We start from the raw sequence: 20,156 nt of genomic DNA, 5'->3' as shown, positions 1-20,156 counted from the left end.
TCAACACCCAAACTGGTTGCCATAGTATCAGTTTAAACAAATGAAAAAGGAAATAAAATGTTTAAATGTTAGACAATGTTAAAAAAATTGATAGTATAGTTGCAAAAAGAAACAGTCACATAATAGGGTATAGTTACATAAAGACACAATAGCACACACATACCAAAGCAACAAGATTTTTATAATAATAATAGTAAACCCGCAATAAAAAATGGCAAAATTGCAAGGATCATGATGATATATGGAGGGTTTACAATAATGAACTAGAGTGTATAAGGTAAATGTTAAGGATCTAAACCTAACATCGTAACTGATATTAAATATATATAGTAATATCCATGTAATATTATATAGAAAAATGAGAGAGTAGAAAATATTGCTGATATTGCTTCCATGTAATATGTCTAAGGAAAATACAGTCCCATTGGGAAAAAATGGGTTTTAAATGTACCGCTCAGTGCCAGAACACACCCGTCTCATCAGTATTTAAATAATACATCAAGTACATATTTGATGATTCTGGGACAGAAAAGTATGTGTGTGTGTGTGTATATATATATATATATATATATATATATATATATATATATAATCAATATGTACCATAAATGCAGACCAGAGGACAAATGATGTATACGGAAGTGGCAAATCAATCTAAAATTGATCATACAATAATCCTATACAGTAGAGTACAATGACAATAACCAAAGCAACTAAAGAACAATATCGATTCCATAAACATATAATGATAGATTGCGCATAGGGAAAGTGTTGCATATCGTACAATAAAGGTACTATATAAATATATTCACTAACAATAGGTATCTGATAATAATGTTGAAAATAATAAAAATAAATAATAATAATAATATATATACCATATATAGTATGATAGATTGAACCTATTATGAGGGGTAATGAAAAAAACTACCAAATTTGGAAGATAAGAACAAAACTTGAGTTTAAAAATTATCAATAAAAATAAAATAAAAAAATAATATTATTAAATAAGATTAAATTAAAAGGCTGCCAAGTCCATATTCATATTGAGAACTGAGGGAAACATAGTTTTATGTTTATATACCCAAAATGTTTCCCTCTGTCTTAATCTATTGTAACGGTTATAGAGATGTGATTTTGCTATAGTCTCTATGGGACATATAGAAAATAAATCAAGATTGCCATCATGAACTAGATGGCAGTGTTTGGGTATACTGTGTTTTTGGATATTGTTCTTCATGTTCCTATAGTGTTCGTTCCACCTGTTTCTTATTATCCGACAAGTGCGACCTACATATTGAATTCTGCACAGTCGGCATGTTAATAGGTGAACAACAAATGTACTTATGCATGTCAAATGTTGAGAAATAAGGTATTTTATACTGGTCGTATGTGACTGAAATTGAACACAGTCCTGACTAATATATTTGCACATATTGCAGTTTTTAAGGAGACCTTTGAATATCGCCTTCCTAGACATAAGGTTATTCAAATTAGAATTAGGAGAGGTGCTATTATATTTATCATTTCTTTCTGTATTTTTATGTACCACTTACTTGGTGCTAAATGATTCTTAAGAGTTGGCGCTCATCTGAAAACGCATTTAGGTCTAAAACTCAGGGACGTCCCCAAAATAGGGGCCCCTGAGTAAAAGACCCCAATGTTTGTTCATAATTCTTTTCATTTTATTATGATTAACGTTGAATTGTGTTGTGAACATAGGACTTACAGTGTATTTGTCATTGTTAATTGTTTTTAGTGATTTAGGTTTGAAGTATAGATGTATGTCATCTGTTTTGGCACGCGAGTACCCTGCTTCAATGATGTTAATGGGATATCCTTTTTCTATAAACCTTTCTTTAAGGATCAGACTTTGTTCTTCAAAGTCTTTAAGATTAATACAATTTCTGCGTATTCTTTTAAATTATCCATAAGGGACATTATTTTTCCATGGTGTGTAGTGGTTGCTTTGGTAATTCAAATAGCTATTGCAGTCAACTGTTTTAAATTGAGTCACAGATTTAATCTTTCTGAAAACGACAAACATAAATCTAAAAAAAGAATAAAGTTTTTTTCCACATTACTGGAAAATTGTAATTCCATATCGTTATAATTAATGTGTTTGACAAAATGGTTTGCTGATGTGATATCTCCTCTCCAAAGGAGAAGCAGATTGTCAATATATCTGCTATAGTAGACCAGATTCGCCCCAAAGCTAGATCCATAGATATATAGATGTTCAAAAAGCCCCATATAGAGGTTAGCAAAGCTTGGGGCGAATCTGGTCCCCATGGCAGTCCCCCTAGTTTAAAGAAAAAAAATTGTCCTGGAAAACAAAATAGTTATGCTGTAATATAAATGCAATTAGTTGTAAAATAAACAGTTTTTGTAGTTGTGGTATATATATATATGTCATTTGTAAGATATTCAGAAATGGCATTTAAGCCTAAACCATTGTAGGGTGACCATATTGGCACTTTAAAAACGGGACACATATGAAAAATACATATGTCAGGGTTCTTATACAATATAGTACATTTCTTTAAACAGCCCTGAAAACAACCCTAACATATGTATTTTTCATATGTGTCCCTTTTTAAAGCGGAAATATGGTCACAATACCCATGTGGGATGTTAGAGTATATATCGCAAGAGATCCAAATAAGCTCATCATTGTCTAATGTGAGAGTATCAAATTTAAACAAGAGATCAGATGAATCTTTTATATATGATTCTAGTGTGCAGACATATTTTTGTTAGAAATGGTCAACATAGGCTGATACATTATCTGTTAGGCTCCCTATTCCTGCGATGATTGGCCTCCCCGGAAGTTATTTCGTGTCTTTTGTGGATTTTCGGAAGATGGTAATAAAATACACAATTGGGTTTTATAGGAATTAAATATTCACGTTCCGATTTTGTTATAATCCCATATTGAAATCCAAAATCCACAATGCGCTTTAGAGTTTTAAAATAATGATCAGTGGGATCTGCATCAAGTTTTTTTATAGTAATTTTTATCATTAAGTATTTTGTTAGCTTCAAGAACATAATTAGACAGGTTTTGTAGGATTATACTTCCACCCTTGTTAGCCTGACGTATCACTAAATCTGAATTGTGTTTTTGATTATTCAAGGTAATTTTTTCATTTATGTTTAAATCTGATTTTTTATGATGTTTCCTTTGGGGTATTTTGTCTAAATCCTCTAAAATTAGCTCCTTAAATAACTCAGTATGGGTATTGTTATTCAGATGGGGGGAAGTTAGACTTGGGTTTAAAGCTGGTATGTATATAGTCCTCTAATGTTAAACTATGCGGATTACTATATATAGTATACGTATGTCTTAATTCTTGTTTTCATGTTATCAGTTAAGATACGGCAAGCTTCAGACATTTAACTTTTTTCTGCAATGTATTTTTGTAGGGATAATTTGCGTATGAACCCATTGACGTCAACATAAAGGTCAAACATGTTGTGGGAATTAGATGGACTAAAAGACAATCATTTCCCCAATACCCTAATCTCATCAGTAGATAGTTCATGAGATAAGTTAAAAATACCTGTTCCTAGTTTCTGTAGTCTGTCCGCTTTGAGGGTTGATTTTCTTCCTCTTGTTCCACGATAACAGGAAGTCAGATTTGCTCATGCCCAGAGCTGACAGAGTAAAAACTTAGGTTTTCAAAATTCTCCACTCTTATCACATGGGGGCAGAAGCTACACTGAACATTTTCTAAGTGCTAATTTTTCAAGAAATCAAGTAAATTGTTTTCATAATCTGTTCCTTTTTATGTTTACTTTGACTTAACATATTTTGTTTTTACCAAAGGAGCACTGTTTAATATCCCTTTAAAATTCTTTTGGTTTAGTTTTTTCTTTTTAATAATTGCATTTTTCAAATATTCCACAAGATGGCATCTGATAAATATTTTTTTCCTCATACTCAAAAATGATGTTACATCTAAAAAGAGAATGTTTCCAATTTGTTATAGTGCTTTGTTTTTTGAGAAATTGTTCCTGTGCTAAATAATTTAATTTAACATAACAGCCACTGAGCTAGGTGTACACACAATCATGCACTTACTGCTTGACTTTAAAGGGACACTGAACCCAAATTTGTTCATTTGTAATTCAGAAAGAGCATGACATTTTAAGCAACTTTATAATTTACTCCTATTATCAATTTTTCTTCGTTCTCTTGCTATCATTTTTTTTTTAAAAGAAGGCATCTAAGCTTTTTTTTGGTTTCAGTACTCTGGACAGCACTTTTTTATTGGTGGATGAATTTATCCACCAATCAGCAAGGACAACCCAGGTTGTTCACCAAAAATGGGCCGGCATCTAAACTTACATTCTTGCATTTCAAATAAAGATACCAAGAGAATGAAGATAATTTGATAATAGGAGTAAATTCGAAATTTGTTTGAAATTTCATGCTCAATCTGAATCACAAAATTAAATTTTTGGGTACAGTGTCCCTGTAAATGTAAAAATCATTTCCACATTTTTTTGTCATTAAAAATGTACTATGTCATTTTAATCTTTTGGGGGGTTTGGTGAACTTTGCAGGCAAATTAGTATGAAAAGAACAGCAGTCAAAATATGTTTTAGATATATTTTTTTATATGAAAAAAGGTTAGCGCCATTTTATTTTGAAATTAACACAAACTTATATTTGTATACAGCTGTCACCCATTAATTGGCCAAAACATTCTTTTTAAAAGACTCTAAGCAAAATACTTTTCTCTTGTAAGGTGTATCCAGTCCACGGATCATCCATTACTTGTGGGATATTCTCATTCCCAACAGGAAGTTGCAAGAGGACACCCAGAGCAGAGCTGTAATATAGCTCCTCCCCTAACTGTCATAGCCAGTCATTCTCTTGCAACTCTCAACAAGCTAGGATGTTGTAGGAGAGAGTGGTTAAATATAGTTAGTTTATTTTCTTCAATCAAAAGTTTGTTATTTTTAAATAGTACCGGAGTTGTGCTATTTTATCTCAGGCAGTAAATAGAAGAAGAATCTGCCTGAGGTTTCTATGATCTTAGCAGGTTGTAACTAAGATCCATTGCTATTCTCACATATGTCTGAGGGGATTACACAGATGAGGTAACTTCAGCGAGAGAATGGCGTGCAGTTTATTCTGCTATCAGGTATGTGCAGTTATAATTTTTTCTAGAGATGGAAAACACTAGAAAATGCTGCTGATACCGGATTAATGTAAGTTAAGCCTGAATACAGTGATTTAATAACGACTGGTATCATGCTTACTCCCAGAGGTAATACCCTTATGATATTGCAATATAAACGTTTGCTGGCATGTTTAATCGTTTTTATATATGCATTGGTGATAAAACTTTATTGGGGCCTAGTTTTTTCCACATGGCTGGCTTAAATTTTGACTAGAAACAGTTTTACTGAGGCTTTCCACTGTTTTAGTATAAAAGTTACAGTTGGTGCAGTTAAAATTATAAACTGTGACATCCAGCTTCCCTCAGGAGTCCCCTGTATGCTATAGGACATCTCTAAAGGGCTCAAAGGCTTTCCAAAGTTGTTTATTGGGGAAGGTAGGGCCACAGCTTGCTGTGGCAGTTGGTTGTGACTGTAAAAAAAAAAAAAAAAAAAAAAAAGTCTATTTCGTTTTTTGATCCGTTTTTTGAACTAAGGGGTTAATCATCCATTTGCAAGTGGATGCAATGCTCTGCTAGCCTATTACATACAATGTAAAAATTTTGTTTGATTTACTGCATTTTTTCACTGTTTTTCAAATTATGACAAAATTTGTTTCTCTTAAAGGCACAGTACCGTTTTTTATATTTGCTTGTTAACTTGATTTAAAGTGTTTTCCAAGCTTGCTAGTCTCATTGCTAGTCTGTATAAACATGTCTGACATAGAAGAAACTCCTTGTTCATTATGTTTAAAAGCCATGGTGGAACCCCCTCTTAGAATGTGTACCAAATGTATTGATTTCACTTTATGCAATAAAGATCATATTCTGTTTTTAAAAAAATTATCACCAGAGGAATCTGACGAGGGGAAAGTTATGCTAACTAACTCTCCCCACGTGTCAGACCCTTTGACTCCCGCCCAAGGGACTCACGCTCAAATGGCGCCAAGTACATCTAGGGCGCTCATAGCGTTTACTTTACAAGACATGGCGGCAGTCATGGATAATACACTGTCAGCGGTATTAGCCAGACTACCTGAACTTAGAGGTTAGCGAGATAGCTCTGGGGTGAGACAAAATGCAGAGCATACTGACGCTTTAAGAACCATGTCTGATACTGCCTCACAATATGCAGAAGCTGAGGAAGGAGAGCTTCAGTCAGTGGGTGATGTTAATGACTCAGGAAAGATACCTGATTCTAATATTTCTACATTTAAATTTAAGCTTGAACACCTTCGCGTGTTACTTAGGGAGGTTTTAGCTGCTCTGAATGACTGTGATACCATTGCAGTGCCAGAGAAATTTTGTAGACTGGATAAATGCTTTGCAGTGCCGGTGTGTACTGATGTTTTTCCAATACCTAAAAGGTTTACAGAAATTATTAATAAGGAATGGGATAGACCAGGTGTGCCGTTCTCTTCCCCTCCTATTTTTAGAAAAATGTTTTCCAATAGACGCCACCACACGGGACTTATGGCAGACAGTCCCTAAGGTGGAGGGAGCAGTTTCTACTCTAGCAAAGCATACTACTATCCCTGTCGAGGACAGTTGTGCTTTTTTTAGAGCCAATGGATAAAAAATTAGAAGGTTACCTTAAGAAAATATTTATTCAACAAGGTTTTATCCTACAGCCCATTGCATGCATTGCCCCTGTCACTGCTGCTGCGGCGTACTGGTTTGAGTCTCTGGAAGAGGCTTTACAGGTAGAGACTCCATTGGATGACATACTTGGCAAACTTAGAGCACTTAAGCTAGCCAATTATTTTATTTCTGATGCCATTGTTCATTTGAATAAACTAACGGCTAAGAATTCTGGTTTTGCTATACAGGCGCGCAGAGCGCTATGGCTTAAATCATGGTCAGCTGACGTGACTTTAAAATCTAAGCTACTTAACATTCCCTTCAAGGGGCAGACCCTATTCGGGCCTGGTTTGAAGGAGATTATTGCTGATATCACGGGAGGAAAAGGTTGTGCCCTTCCTCAGGACAGGTCCAAATCTAGGGCTAAACAGTCTAATTTTCGTGCCTTTCGAAACTTCAAGGCAGGTGCGGCATCAACTTCCTCTAATAATAAACAAGAGGGAACTTTTGCTCAATCCAAGACGGTCTGGAGACCAAACCAGACCTGGAAAAAAGGTAAGCAGGTCAAAAAGCCTGCTGCTGCCTCTAAGACAGCGTGAAGGAACGACCCCCTATCCGGTAACGGATCTAGTAGGGGGCAGACTTTCACTCTTCGCCCAGGCGTGGGCAAGAGATGTTCAGGATCCCTGGGCGTTGGAAATTATATCCCAGGGATATCTTCTGGACTTCAAAGCTTCCCCCCCAAAAGGGAGATTTCACCTTTCACAATTATCTGCAAACCAGATAAAGAGTGAGGCATTCTTACACTGTGTACGAGACCTCCTAGTTATGGGAGTGATCCATCCAGTTCTAAAGGAGGAACAGGAACAGGGTTTTTACTCAAATCTGTTTGTGGTTCCCAAAAAAGAGGGAACCTTCAGACCGATTTTTGGATCTAAAGATCTTAAACAAATTCCTCAAATTCCCATCGTTCAAGATGGAAACTATTCGTACCATCCTACCACTGATCCAGGAGGGTCAATATATGACTACAGTGGATCTAAAGGATGCTTATCTTCACATTCCGATACACAAAGATCATCATCGGTTTCTCAGGTTTGCCTTTCAAGACAGGCATTACCAGTTGTAGCTCTTCCCTTTGGATTAGCTACAGCCCCAAGAATCTTTACAAAGGTTCTAGGGTCGCTTTTGGCGGTCCTAAGGCCGCGGGGCATAGCAGTAGCCCCTTATTTAGATGACATCCTGATACAGGCGTCAAACTTCCAAATTGCTAAGTCTCATACGGACGTGTTCTCTATCCCCACTCACAAGAGTTTCCTTTCTAGGGACTCTGATAGATTCTGTAGAAATTAAAATTTACCTTGACGGAGTCCAGGTTATCAAAGCTTCTAAATTCCTGTCGGGTTCTTCATTCCATTCCGCGCCCTTTGGTGGCTCAGTGTATGGAAGTAATCGGCTTAATGGTAGCGGCAATGGACATAGTGCCGTTTGCACGCTTACATCTCAGACCGCTGCAACTATGCAGGCTCAGTCAGTGGAGCGGGGATTACACAGATTTGGCCCCTCAACTGAATCTGGACCAAGAGACCAGGGATCCTCTTCCCTGGTGGCTATCTCGGGTCCATCTGTCCAAAGGTATGACCTTCGCAGGCCAGATTGGACTATTGTAACAACAAATGCCAGCCTTCTAGGTTGGGGTGCAGTCTGGAACTCCCTGAAGGCTCAGGGATCGTGGACTCAGGAGGAGTCTCTCCTTCCAATAAATATTCTGGAACTAAGAGCGATATTCAAGGCTCTTCAGGTTTGGCCTCAGTTAGCAACTCTGAGGTACATCAGATTTCAGTCAGTCAACATCACGACTGTAGCTTACATCAACCATCGAGGGGGAACAAGAAGTTCCCTAGAGATGTTAGAAGTTTCAAAAATAATTCACTGGGCAGAGATTCACTCTTGCCACCTATCAGCTATCCATATCCCAGGTGTAGAGCACTGGGAGGCGGATTTTCTAAGTCGTCAGACTTTTCATCCGGAGGTATTTGCACAACTGATTCTCCATTGGGGCAAACCAGAACTGGATCTCGTGTTACGGATCCAGGTCCAGGGATCCCAAGGCGACACTGATAGATACTCTAGCAGCGCCCTGGTCTTTCAACCTGGCTTATGTGTTTCCACCGTTTCCTCTGCTCCCTCGACTGATTGCCAAGATCAAGCAGGAGAGAGCATCGGTGATTCTGATAGCACCTGCGTGGCCACGCAGGACCTGGTATGCAGATCTAGTGGACATGTCATCCTTTCCACCATGGTCTCTGCCTCTGAGACAGGACCTTCTACTTCAGGGTCCTTTCAACCATCCAGATCTAATTTCTCTGAGGCTGACTGCCTGGAGATTGAATGCTTGATTTTATCAAAGCGTGGCTTCTCCGAGTCAGTTATTGATACCTTAATACAGGCACGAAAGCCTGTCACCAGGAAAATGTACCATAAGGTATGGCATAGATATCTTTATTGGTGTGAATCCAAGGGTTACTCATGGAGTAAGGTCAGGATTCCTAGGATTTTATCTTTTCTCCAAGAAGGTTTGGAAAAAGGATTGTCAGCTAGTTTCTTAAAGGGACAGATTTTTGCTCTGTCTATTCTTTTGCACTAGCGTCTGGCAGATGTTCCAGACGTTCAGGCATTTTGTCAGGCTTTAGTTTGAATCAAGCCTGTGTTTAAACCTGTTGCTCCACCATGGAGCTTAAACTTGGTTCTTAAGGTTCTTCAAGGAGTTCCATTTGAACCTCTTAATTCCATAGATATCAAACTTTTATCTTGGAAAGTTCTTTTTTTTTTGGTAGCTATTTCCTCGGCTCGTAGAGTCTCTGAGCTATTTGCCTTACAATGTGATTCTCCTTATCTGATTTTTCATACGGATAAGGTAGTCCTGCGTACCAAACCTGGGTTCTTACCTAAGGTGGTATCTAACAAGAATATCAATCAAGAGATTGTGGTTCCATCCTTGTGTTACACAATCTGGACGTGATCTGTGCTTTAAAGTTTTACTTACAAGCTACTAAAGATTTTCGTCAAACATCTGCTTTGTTTGTTGTCTACTCTGGACAGAGGAGAGGTCAAAAGGCTTTGGCAACCTCTTTTTCTTTTTGGCTAAGAAGCTTAATCCGCTTAGCCTATGAGACTGCTGGACAGCAGCCTCCTGAAAGGATTACAGCTCATTCCACTAGAGCTGTGGCTTCCACTTGGGCCTTAAAAAATGAGGCCTCTGTTGAACAGATTTGCAAGGTGGCGACTTGGTCTTCGCTTCATACTTTTTCAAAATTTTACAAATTTGATACTTTTGCTTCTTCGGAGGCTATTTTTGGGAGAAAGGTTTTACAGGCAGTAGTTCCATTTAAGTTCCTGCCTTGTCCCTCCTTTCATCCGTGTACTTTAGCTTTGGTATTGGTATCCCACAAGTAATGGATGATCCGTGGACTGGATACACCTTACAAGAGAAAACACAATTTATGCTTACCTGATAAATTTATTTCTCTTATGGTGTATCCAGTCCACGGCCTGCCCTGTCATTTTAAGGCAGGTAATTTTTAAATTTAAACTACAGTAACCACTACACCCTATGGTTCCTCCTTTCTCGGCTTGTTTTCGGTCGAATGACTGGCTATGACAGTTAGGGGAGGAGCTATATTACAGCTCTGCTGTGGGTGTCCTCTTGCAACTTCCTGTTGGGAATGAGAATATCCCACAAGTAATGGATGATCCGTGGACTGGATACACCACAAGAGAAATAAATTTATCAGGTAAGCATAAATTGTGTTTTTTTTCCAGTACAGGGATATCCAAAAAGAAAACTGTAATGTATTCTGTAATACCTTAGTTTAAGTGAACAAATAAAATTGAGTACTGTGTCCCTTTAAAGAGACAATGGAAGGACATTAAACACTTATTAAATCATTTAGAGAATGGTGTATTCAGAGCAAAGATTAGCCTGAGAATACAATAGACGTCTTTTTGTTTAAAATACTACTAGTTGCTTAAATATTGAAAAAATAAGGGGAACGTTTTAATTCAGTGGGTGCTGCCATATTGTAACTTAGGTTTCTTTTTCTGCAATGGCCAATTAGGGACAGTTATAAATGGCTTACTAAAGTGTGCAACCAATTTGGGACACAGACAATATTCAGTATTAAATCATAGGAAAAGGACACAAATGAATTAATGAAAGTTTATTGCAAAGTTGTTTTACTACATATAATTATATGTTTTATATTAATATTTTACAGTGTTTAATGTCACTTTAAGTCCAAATTAAACTTTCATGGCACAGACAAAACATATAATTTTAATAAATGTTATAATTTACTTCTGTTATCCAAATGTATTTTGTTGTCTTGATATCCTTTGTTGCAAGCATACACAGGCTTAGAAGCAGCAATGCACTACTGGGAGCTAGCTGCTGATTGGTGGCCTCACGCATATACCGCTTGCCATTGGCTCACCTGATGTGTTAAGCTAGGTTCCAGTAGTACATTGCTGCGCTGGAGCTGACTTTGCTGTAGTTAAACACACAGTTTTATGTAAGCAATATTGCAATAATAACATACTCTAACACACTTTATATCCCTTTAAAGGAATAGTCAATCGTCACAATTAAACGTTCAGGATTTAGAAACGTTCTAATTTACTCCTATTATCAATTTCTCTTTGTACTCTTTCTATCTTTGTTTGAATGTAAGCTCAGGAGCCGGCCTATTTTTTGTTCAGCAGCTGGGTAGAACTTGATGATTGGTGGCTACATTTAGACACCAATCAGCGCTACCCAGAGTTCTGAACCAAAAATGGTCCGGCTCCTATGCTTACATTTCTGCTTTTTCAAATAAAGATAAGAAGAGAACGAAGACAAATTGATTATAGGAGTAAATTAGAAAGTTGCTTACAATTGTATGTGATATCCGAATCACGAGAGTTTAATTATAACTAGACTATGTTCCTGTACATGAGCACTGACAGACAGAGCATTGTTGTTAACGATTATTATGATTTGTTTAAAAAATGTATTTCAAAAAGAGAAAACCTCTCACTAAATATACCTACAGTTTGGTCTTACACGTGGAAGATACAGTCTAAGTGGTGTTAAGATGCGTATAGTAAGTTTATGTTATGGTCTCCGGGATACAAGCTGATTGGCTGCTCTATTGATTGACAGTGACACCCCCCCAAGCATGCAATCATAAGCCAGTAATATTCAGGGGATTTTGTGCCCGTCCTTTTCTGTTTCCTTCATACTTTGTCTTTTATTTTACCTTAAAGGTGCTGGAGAAATATCACAACACCCCAATGAGCCATAAGGAAATACTGCAAGTCATTCAGCGAGAGGGCCTAAAGGAAATCAGGTTAGTTCATATAGTATACCATATTGTTTTTCTTTTACAAACAAGGCTAATACAGTGTTTAGTTGCATCTAGAATAGCATTTTTAAAATATTCCCCGTTTTTGTACTCCTATAATCTGTGCCATCCCTTTTAGAGATTCGTTCAAGTATCTGCCCATGTAAGAAAAATCAGTTGTTCCAAAGTCTAACAGCTAGATTACGAGTTGTGCGTTAAGGTAAAAAAGCAGCGTTAACAGGTCCTAACGCTGCTTTTTTACGCCCGCTGGTATTACGAGTCTTGCAGGTATAGGTGTACCGCACACTTTTTTGGCCTTACCGCAAACCGACTTACGTAAAGTTCATAAACGCTTTTTTCTATGGGACTTCCATAGCGCCGGTATTACTAGTCTGTCCTGGGAGGCAAAAAAGTGAGCAGTACACCCTATAACGACAAGATCCCTAACGCATTGTAAAGTCAGTAGTTATGAGTTTTACACTACAACGCTGTAGCATAAAACTCATAACTAAAGTGCTAAAAAGTACACTAACACCCATAAGCTAAATATTAACCCCTAAACCGAGGCCATCCAGCATCTCAAACACTATAATAACATTTCTTCTGTTAAGTGTGATCAGTCCACGGGTCATCATTACTTCTGGGATATTACTCCTCCCCAACAGGAAGTGCAAGAGGATTCACCCAGCAGAGCTGCATATAGCCCCTCCCCTCTACGTCACTCCCAGTCATTCTCTTGCACCCAACGACTAGATAGGATGTGTGAGAGGACTATGGTGATTATACTTAGTTTTATATCTTCAATCAAAAGTTTGTTATTTTAAAATAGCACCGGAGTGTGTTATTACCTCTCTGGCAGAGTTTGAAGAAGAATCTACCAGAGTTTTGCTATGATTTTAGCCGGAGTAGTTAAGATCATATTGCTGTTCTCGGCCATCTGAGGAGTGAGGTAAACTTCAGATCAGGGGACAGCGGGCAGATGAATCTGCATAGAGGTATGTAGCAGTTTTTATTTTCTGACAATGGAATTGATGAGAAAATCCTGCCATACCGATATAATGTCATGTATGTATACTTTACACTTCAGTATTCTGGGGAATGGTACTTCACTAGAATTACACTGTAAGAAATACATAAAGCTGTTTAATAACTAGAGATTATGTTTAACGTTTTTGCTGGAATGTAAAATCGTTTTCATTTGCTGAGGTACTGTGTGAATAAATGTTTGGGCACTATTTTTCCACTTGGCAGTTGCTTAATCTGTTTTTCTGACAGTTTCTGTTCTCCCTCACTGCTGTGTGTGAGGGGGAGGGGCCGTTTTTTGGCGCTTTTTCTATGCATCAAATATTTCAGTCAGCAACTCATTGTATTCCCTGCATGATCCGGTTCATCTCTACAGAGCTCAGGGGTCTTCAAAACTTATTTTGAGGGAGGTAATTTCTCTCAGCAGAGCTGTGAGAATTATAGTTTGACTGAGATAAAAAACGTTTATTCTGTAATTTGTTTCCTGCTTTCAGAATTTGTTATCTTTGCTAATGGGATTAAACCTTTGCTAAAGTTGTGTTGTTTACAAGGATTGAGGCTATAACTGTTTCAATTTATTAATTTTCAACTGTCATAGATCTTCTGTGCTTCTTAAAGGCACAGTACATTTTAATATTATTCTAATTGAATTGTATTTCCAAGTTGCAAGTTTATTTGCTAGTGTGTTAAACATGTCTGATTCAGAGGATGATACCTGTGTCATTTGTTGCAATGCCAAAGTGGAGCCCAATAGAAATTTATGTACTAACTGTATTGATGCTACTTTAAATAAAAGTCAATCTGTACAAATTGAACAAATTTCACCAAACAACGAGGGGAGAGTTATGCCGACTAACTCGCCTCACGTGTCAGTACCTACATCTCCCGCTCAGAGGGAGGTGCGTGATATTGTAGCGCCGAGTACATCTGGGCGGCCATTACAAATCACATTACAGGATATGGCTACTGTTATGACTGAGGTTTTGGCTAAATTACCAGAACTAAGAGGTAAGCGTGATCACTCTGGGGTGAGAACAGAGTGCGCTGATAATATTAGGGCCATGTCAGACACTGCGTCACAGGTGGCAGAACATGAGGACGGAGAACTTCATTCTGTGGGTGACGGTTCTGATCCAAACAGACTGGATTCAGATATTTCAAATTTTAAATTTAAACTGGAAAACCTCTGTGTATTACTAGGGGAGGTGTTAGCGGCTCTGAATGATTGTAACACAGTTGCAATACCAGAGAAAATGTGTAGGTTGGATAAATATTTTGCGGTACCGACGAGTACTGAGGTTTTTCCTATACCTAAGAGACTTACTGAAATTGTTACTAAGGAGTGGGATAGACCCGGTGTGCCGTTCTCACCCCCTCCGATATTTAGAAAAATGTTTCCAATAGACGCCACCACAAGGGACTTATGGCAAACGGTCCCTAAGGTGGAGGGAGCAGTTTCTACCTTAGCTAAGCGTACCACTATCCCGGTGGAGGATAGCTGTGCTTTTTCAGATCCAATGGATAAAAAGTTAGAGGGTTACCTTAAGAACAAGGTTTTATATTGCAACCCCTTGCATGCATTGCGCCGATCACGGCTGCAGCGGCATTCTGGATTGAGTCTCTGGAAGAGAACATTGGTTCAGCTACTCTGGACGACATTACGGACAGGCTTAGAGTCCTTAAACTAGCTAATTCATTCATTTCGGAGGCCGTAGTACATCTTACTAAACTTACGGCGAAAAATTCAGGATTCGCCATTCAGGCACGCAGGGCGCTGTGGCTAAAATCCTGGTCAGCTGATGTTACTTCTAAGTCTAAATTGCTTAATATACCTTTCAAAGGGCAGACCTTATTCGGGCCCGGGTTGAAAGAGATTATCGCTGACATTACAGGAGGTAAAGGCCATGCCCTGCCTCAGGACAAAGCCAAAGCCAAGACTAGACAGTCTAATTTTCGTTCCTTTCGTAATTTCAAAGCAGGAGCAGCATCAACTTCCTCTGCACCAAAACAGGAAGGAGCTGTTGCTCGCTACAGACAAGGCTGGAAACCTAACCAGTCCTGGAACAAGGGCAAGCAGACTAGGAAACCTGCTGCTGCCCCTAAAACAGCATGAATTGAGGGCCCCCGATCCGGGATCGGATCTAGTGGGGGGCAGACTTTCTCTCTTCGCCCAGGCTTGGGCAAGAGATGTTCAGGATCCCTGGGCGCTAGAGATAATATCTCAGGGATACCTTCTGGACTTCAAATACTCTCCTCCAAGAGAGAGATTTCATCTGTCAAGATTGTCAACAATCCAGACAAAGAAAGAGGCGTTTCTACGCTGCGTACAAGAGCTCTTGTTAATGGGAGTAATCCATCCAGTTCCACGATCGGAACAGGGACAGGGGTTTTACTCAAATCTGTTTGTGGTTCCCAAAAAAGAGGGAACTTTCAGACCAATCCTGGACTTAAAGATCCTAAACAAATTCCTAAGAGTTCCATCGTTCAAGATGGAGACTATTCGGACAATTTTACCTATGATCCAAGAGGGTCAATACATGACCACTGTAGATTTAAAAGATGCTTACCTTCACATACCGATTCACAAAGATCATTATCGGTACCTAAGGTTTGCCTTCCTAGACAGGCATTACCAGTTTGTGGCTCTTCCATTCGGATTGGCTACAGCTCCAAGAATCTTCACAAAGGTTCTGGGTGCTCTTCTGGCGGTACTAAGACCGCGGGGAATCTCGGTAGCTCCATACCTAGACGACATTCTGATACAAGCTTCAAGCTTTCAAACTGCCAAGTCTCATACAGAGTTAGTGCTGGCATTTCTAAGGTCACATGGATGGAAGGTGAACGAAAAGAAAAGTTCACTCGTTCCACTCACAAGAGTTCCCTTCCTGGGGACTCTTATAGATTCTGTAGAAATGAAGATTTACCTGACAGAGGACAGGCTAACAAGACTTCAAAGTGCTTGCCGCACCCTTCATTCCATTCAACACCCGTCAGTGGCTCAATGCATGGAGGTAATCGGCTTAATGGTAGCGGCAATGGACATAGTACCCTTTGCACGCTTACACCTCAGACCACTGCAACTGTGCATGCTAAGTCAGTGGAATGGGGATTACTCAGACTTATCCCCTTCTCTGAATCTGGATCAAGAGACCAGAAATTCTCTTCTATGGTGGCTTTCTCGGCCACATCTGTCCAGGGGGATGCCATTCAGCAGACCAGACTGGACAATTGTAACAACAGACGCCAGCCTTCTAGGTTGGGGTGCCATCTGGAATTCTCTGAAGGCTCAGGGACAATGGAGTCAGGAGGAGAGTCTCCTGCCAATAAACATTCTGGAATTGAGAGCAGTTCTCAATGCCCTCCTGGCTTGGCCCCAGTTGACAACTCGGGGGTTCATCAGGTTTCAGTCGGACAACATCACGACTGTAGCTTACATCAACCATCAGGGAGGGACAAGAAGCTCCCTAGCTATGATGGAAGTATCAAAGATAATTTGCTGGGCAGAGTCTCACTCTTGCCACCTGTCAGCAATCCACATCCCGGGAGTGGAGAACTGGGAGGCGGATTTCTTAAGTCGTCAGACTTTTCATCCGGGGGAGTGGGAACTTCATCCGGAGGTCTTTGCCCAAATACTTCGACGTTGGGGCAAACCAGAGATAGATCTCATGGCGTCTCGACAGAACGCCAAGCTTCCTCGTTACGGGTCCAGATCCAGGGATCCAGGAGCAGTCCTGATAGATGCTCTGACAGCACCTTGGGACTTCAGGATGGCTTACGTGTTTCCACCCTTCCCGTTGCTTCCTCGATTGATTGCCAGAATCAAACAAGAGAGAGCATCAGTGATTCTAATAGCACCTGCGTGGCCACGCAGGACTTGGTATGCAGACCTGGTGGACATGTCATCCTGTCCACCTTGGTCTCTACCTCTGAAACAGGACCTTCTGATACAGGGTCCCTTCAAACATCAAAATCTAACTTCTCTGAAGCTGACTGCTTGGAAATTGAACGCTTGATTTTATCAAGACGTGGATTTTCTGAGTCAGTTATTGATACCTTAATACAGGCTAGGAAACCTGTTACCAGAAAGATTTACCATAAGATATGGCGTAAATACCTATATTGGTGTGAATCCAAAGGTTACTCTTGGAGTAAGGTTAGGATTCCTAGGATATTGTCTTTTCTACAAGAAGGTTTAGAAAAGGGTTTATCTGCTAGTTCATTAAAGGGACAGATCTCAGCTCTGTCCATTCTGTTACACAAACGTCTGTCAGAAGTTCCTGACGTCCAGGCTTTTTGTCAGGCTTTGGCCAGAATTAAGCCTGTGTTTAAAACTGTTGCTCCACCATGGAGTTTAAACCTTGTTCTTAATGTTTTACAGGGCGTTCCGTTTGAACCCCTTCATTCCATTGATATAAAGTTGTTATCTTGGAAAGTTCTATTTTTAATGGCTATTTCCTCGGCTCGAAGAGTCTCTGAATTATCAGCCTTACATTGTGATTCTCCTTATTTGATTTTTCATTCGGATAAGGTAGTCCTGCGTACTAAACCTGGGTTCTTACCTAAGGTAGTTACTAACAGGAATATCAATCAAGAGATTGTTGTTCCTTCCTTATGCCCAAATCCTTCTTCAAAGAAGGAACGTCTACTGCACAACCTGGATATAGTCCGTGCTCTAAAATTTTACTTACAGGCAACTAAGGAATTTCGACAAACGTCTTCTCTGTTTGTCATTTACTCTGGGCAGAGGAGAGGTCAAAAAGCTTCCGCTACCTCTCTTTCTTTTTGGCTTCGTAGCATAATTCGTTTAGCTTATGAGACTGCTGGACAGCAGCCTCCTGAAAGAATTACAGCTCATTCTACTAGAGCTGTGGCTTCCACTTGGGCCTTCAAGAATGAGGCCTCTGTTGAACAGATTTGCAAGGCTGCAACTTGGTCTTCGCTTCATACTTTTTCCAAATTTTACAAATTTGACACTTTTGCTTCATCGGAGGCTATTTTTGGGAGAAAGGTTCTTCAGGCAGTGGTTCCTTCTGTATAAAGAGCCTGCCTATCCCTCCCGTCATCCGTGTACTTTTGCTTTGGTATTGGTATCCCAGAAGTAATGATGACCCGTGGACTGATCACACTTAACAGAAGAAAACATAATTTATGCTTACCTGATAAATTCCTTTCTTCTGTAGTGTGATCAGTCCACGGCCCGCCCTGTTTTTAAGGCAGGTAAATATTTTTTGATTTATACTCCAGTCACCACTTCACCCTTGGCTTTTCCTTTCTCGTTGGTCCTTGGTCGAATGACTGGGAGTGACGTAGAGGGGAGGAGCTATATGCAGCTCTGCTGGGTGAATCCTCTTGCACTTCCTGTTGGGGAGGAGTAATATCCCAGAAGTAATGATGACCCGTGGACTGATCACACTACAGAAGAAAGGAATTTATCAGGTAAGCATAAATTATGTTTTTTAACCCCTAATCTGCCACTCCGGACATCGCTGCCACTATAATAAACATATTAACCCCTAAACTGCTGCACTCCCGCCTCGCAAACACTAGTTAAATATTATTAACCCCTAATCTGCCGCCCCTAACATCGCCGCCACCTACATTATACTTATTAACCCCTAATCTTACACTTCGGACATTGCCGCAACCTACATTATATTTATTAACCCCTAATCTGCTGCCCCCAACATCGCCGCCACCTACCTACTTTTATTAACCCCTAATCTGCCGTCCCCAACATTGCCGCCACTATATTAAATGTATTAACCCCTAAATCTAAGTCTAACCCCTAACACCCGCTAACTTAAATATAATTTAAATAAATCTAAATAAATACCTTACACTATAATACAATATAATACAATTAATACAATTAAATAAATTTAATTAAATTAGCTAAATCACAAAAAAAACAAAACATTAAATTACAGAAAATAAAAAAACAAATGACAGATTTTTAAACTAGTTACACCTAATCTAATAACCCTATCAAAATAAAAAAGCCCCCCCCCCCAATAAAAAAAACCTGAGCCTAAACTAAACTACAAATAGCCCTTAAAAGGGCCTTTTGCGAGGCATTACCCCAAAGAAATCAGCTCTTTTTCCTGTAAAAAAAAAATATACAAACACCCCCCCAACAGTAAAACCCACCACCCACACAAACAACCCCCCAAATAAAAGCCTAACTAAAAAAACCTAAGCTCCCCATTGCCCTGAAAAGGGCATTTGGATGGGCATTGCCCTTATAAGGGCATTTAGCTCTATTGCTGCCCTAACCTAAAAAATAAACCCATCCAATACTTAAAAAATCCTAACACTAACCCCCGAAGATTCAATTACCGAGAAAAGTCTTCATCCAAGCGGCAAGATGTCCTCAAGGAAGCCTGCAGAAGTGGTCCTCCAGACGGGCATAAGTGGTCTTCCAGACAGGCAGAAGTCTTCATCCAGACGGCATCTTCTATCTTCATCCTTCCGACGCGGAGCTGCTCCATCTTCAAGACATCCGGCGCGGAGCATCCTCTTCAAACGACGTCTTCTTCGGAATGAATATCACTTTAAGTGACGTCATCCAAGATGGCGTCCCTTAGATTACGATTGGCTGATAGAATTCTATCAGCCAATCGGAATTAAGGTAGAAAATATCCTATTGGCAATCAGCTAATAGGATTGAGCTGGCATTCTATTGGCTGTTCCATTCATTGGCAGTTTAGTTTAGGCTAGTGTTTTTTTTTTTATTTTGGGGGGGGGGGCTTTTTTTTATTTTGATAGGGCTGTTAGATTAGGTGTAATTAGTTTAAATATCTGTAATTTGTTTTTTATTTTCTGTAATTTAGTGTTTGTTTTTTTGTGATTTAGCTAATTTAATTTATTTAATTGTATTTAATGTAGGGAATTTATTTAATTGTAGTGTAAGGTTAGGTGTTAGTGTAACTTAGGTTAGGTTTTATTTTACAGGTAAATTTGTATTTATTTTAGCTAGGTAGTTATTAAAGGGACACTGTACCCA

General features: G+C 39.1%; 1 protein-coding gene across 1 annotated transcript in view; it reads left to right on the top strand.

The window, feature by feature from the left end:
- ASXL2 (ASXL transcriptional regulator 2) overlaps positions 1-20,156 on the top strand; it is a 462,065-nt gene that overhangs the window by 74,006 nt on the left and 367,903 nt on the right. The window contains 1 exon segment of the mRNA XM_053709473.1: positions 12,054-12,136. Within this exon segment, the coding sequence (XP_053565448.1) occupies positions 12,054-12,136 (83 nt within the window).

This window comes from Bombina bombina, chromosome 4 (genome assembly GCF_027579735.1).
Source record: "Bombina bombina isolate aBomBom1 chromosome 4, aBomBom1.pri, whole genome shotgun sequence".
Lineage (NCBI taxonomy): Eukaryota > Metazoa > Chordata > Amphibia > Anura > Bombinatoridae > Bombina > Bombina bombina.
The sequence above is the reverse complement of the archived record's forward strand: the minus strand, read 5'-3'. Positions and strand labels throughout refer to the sequence as shown.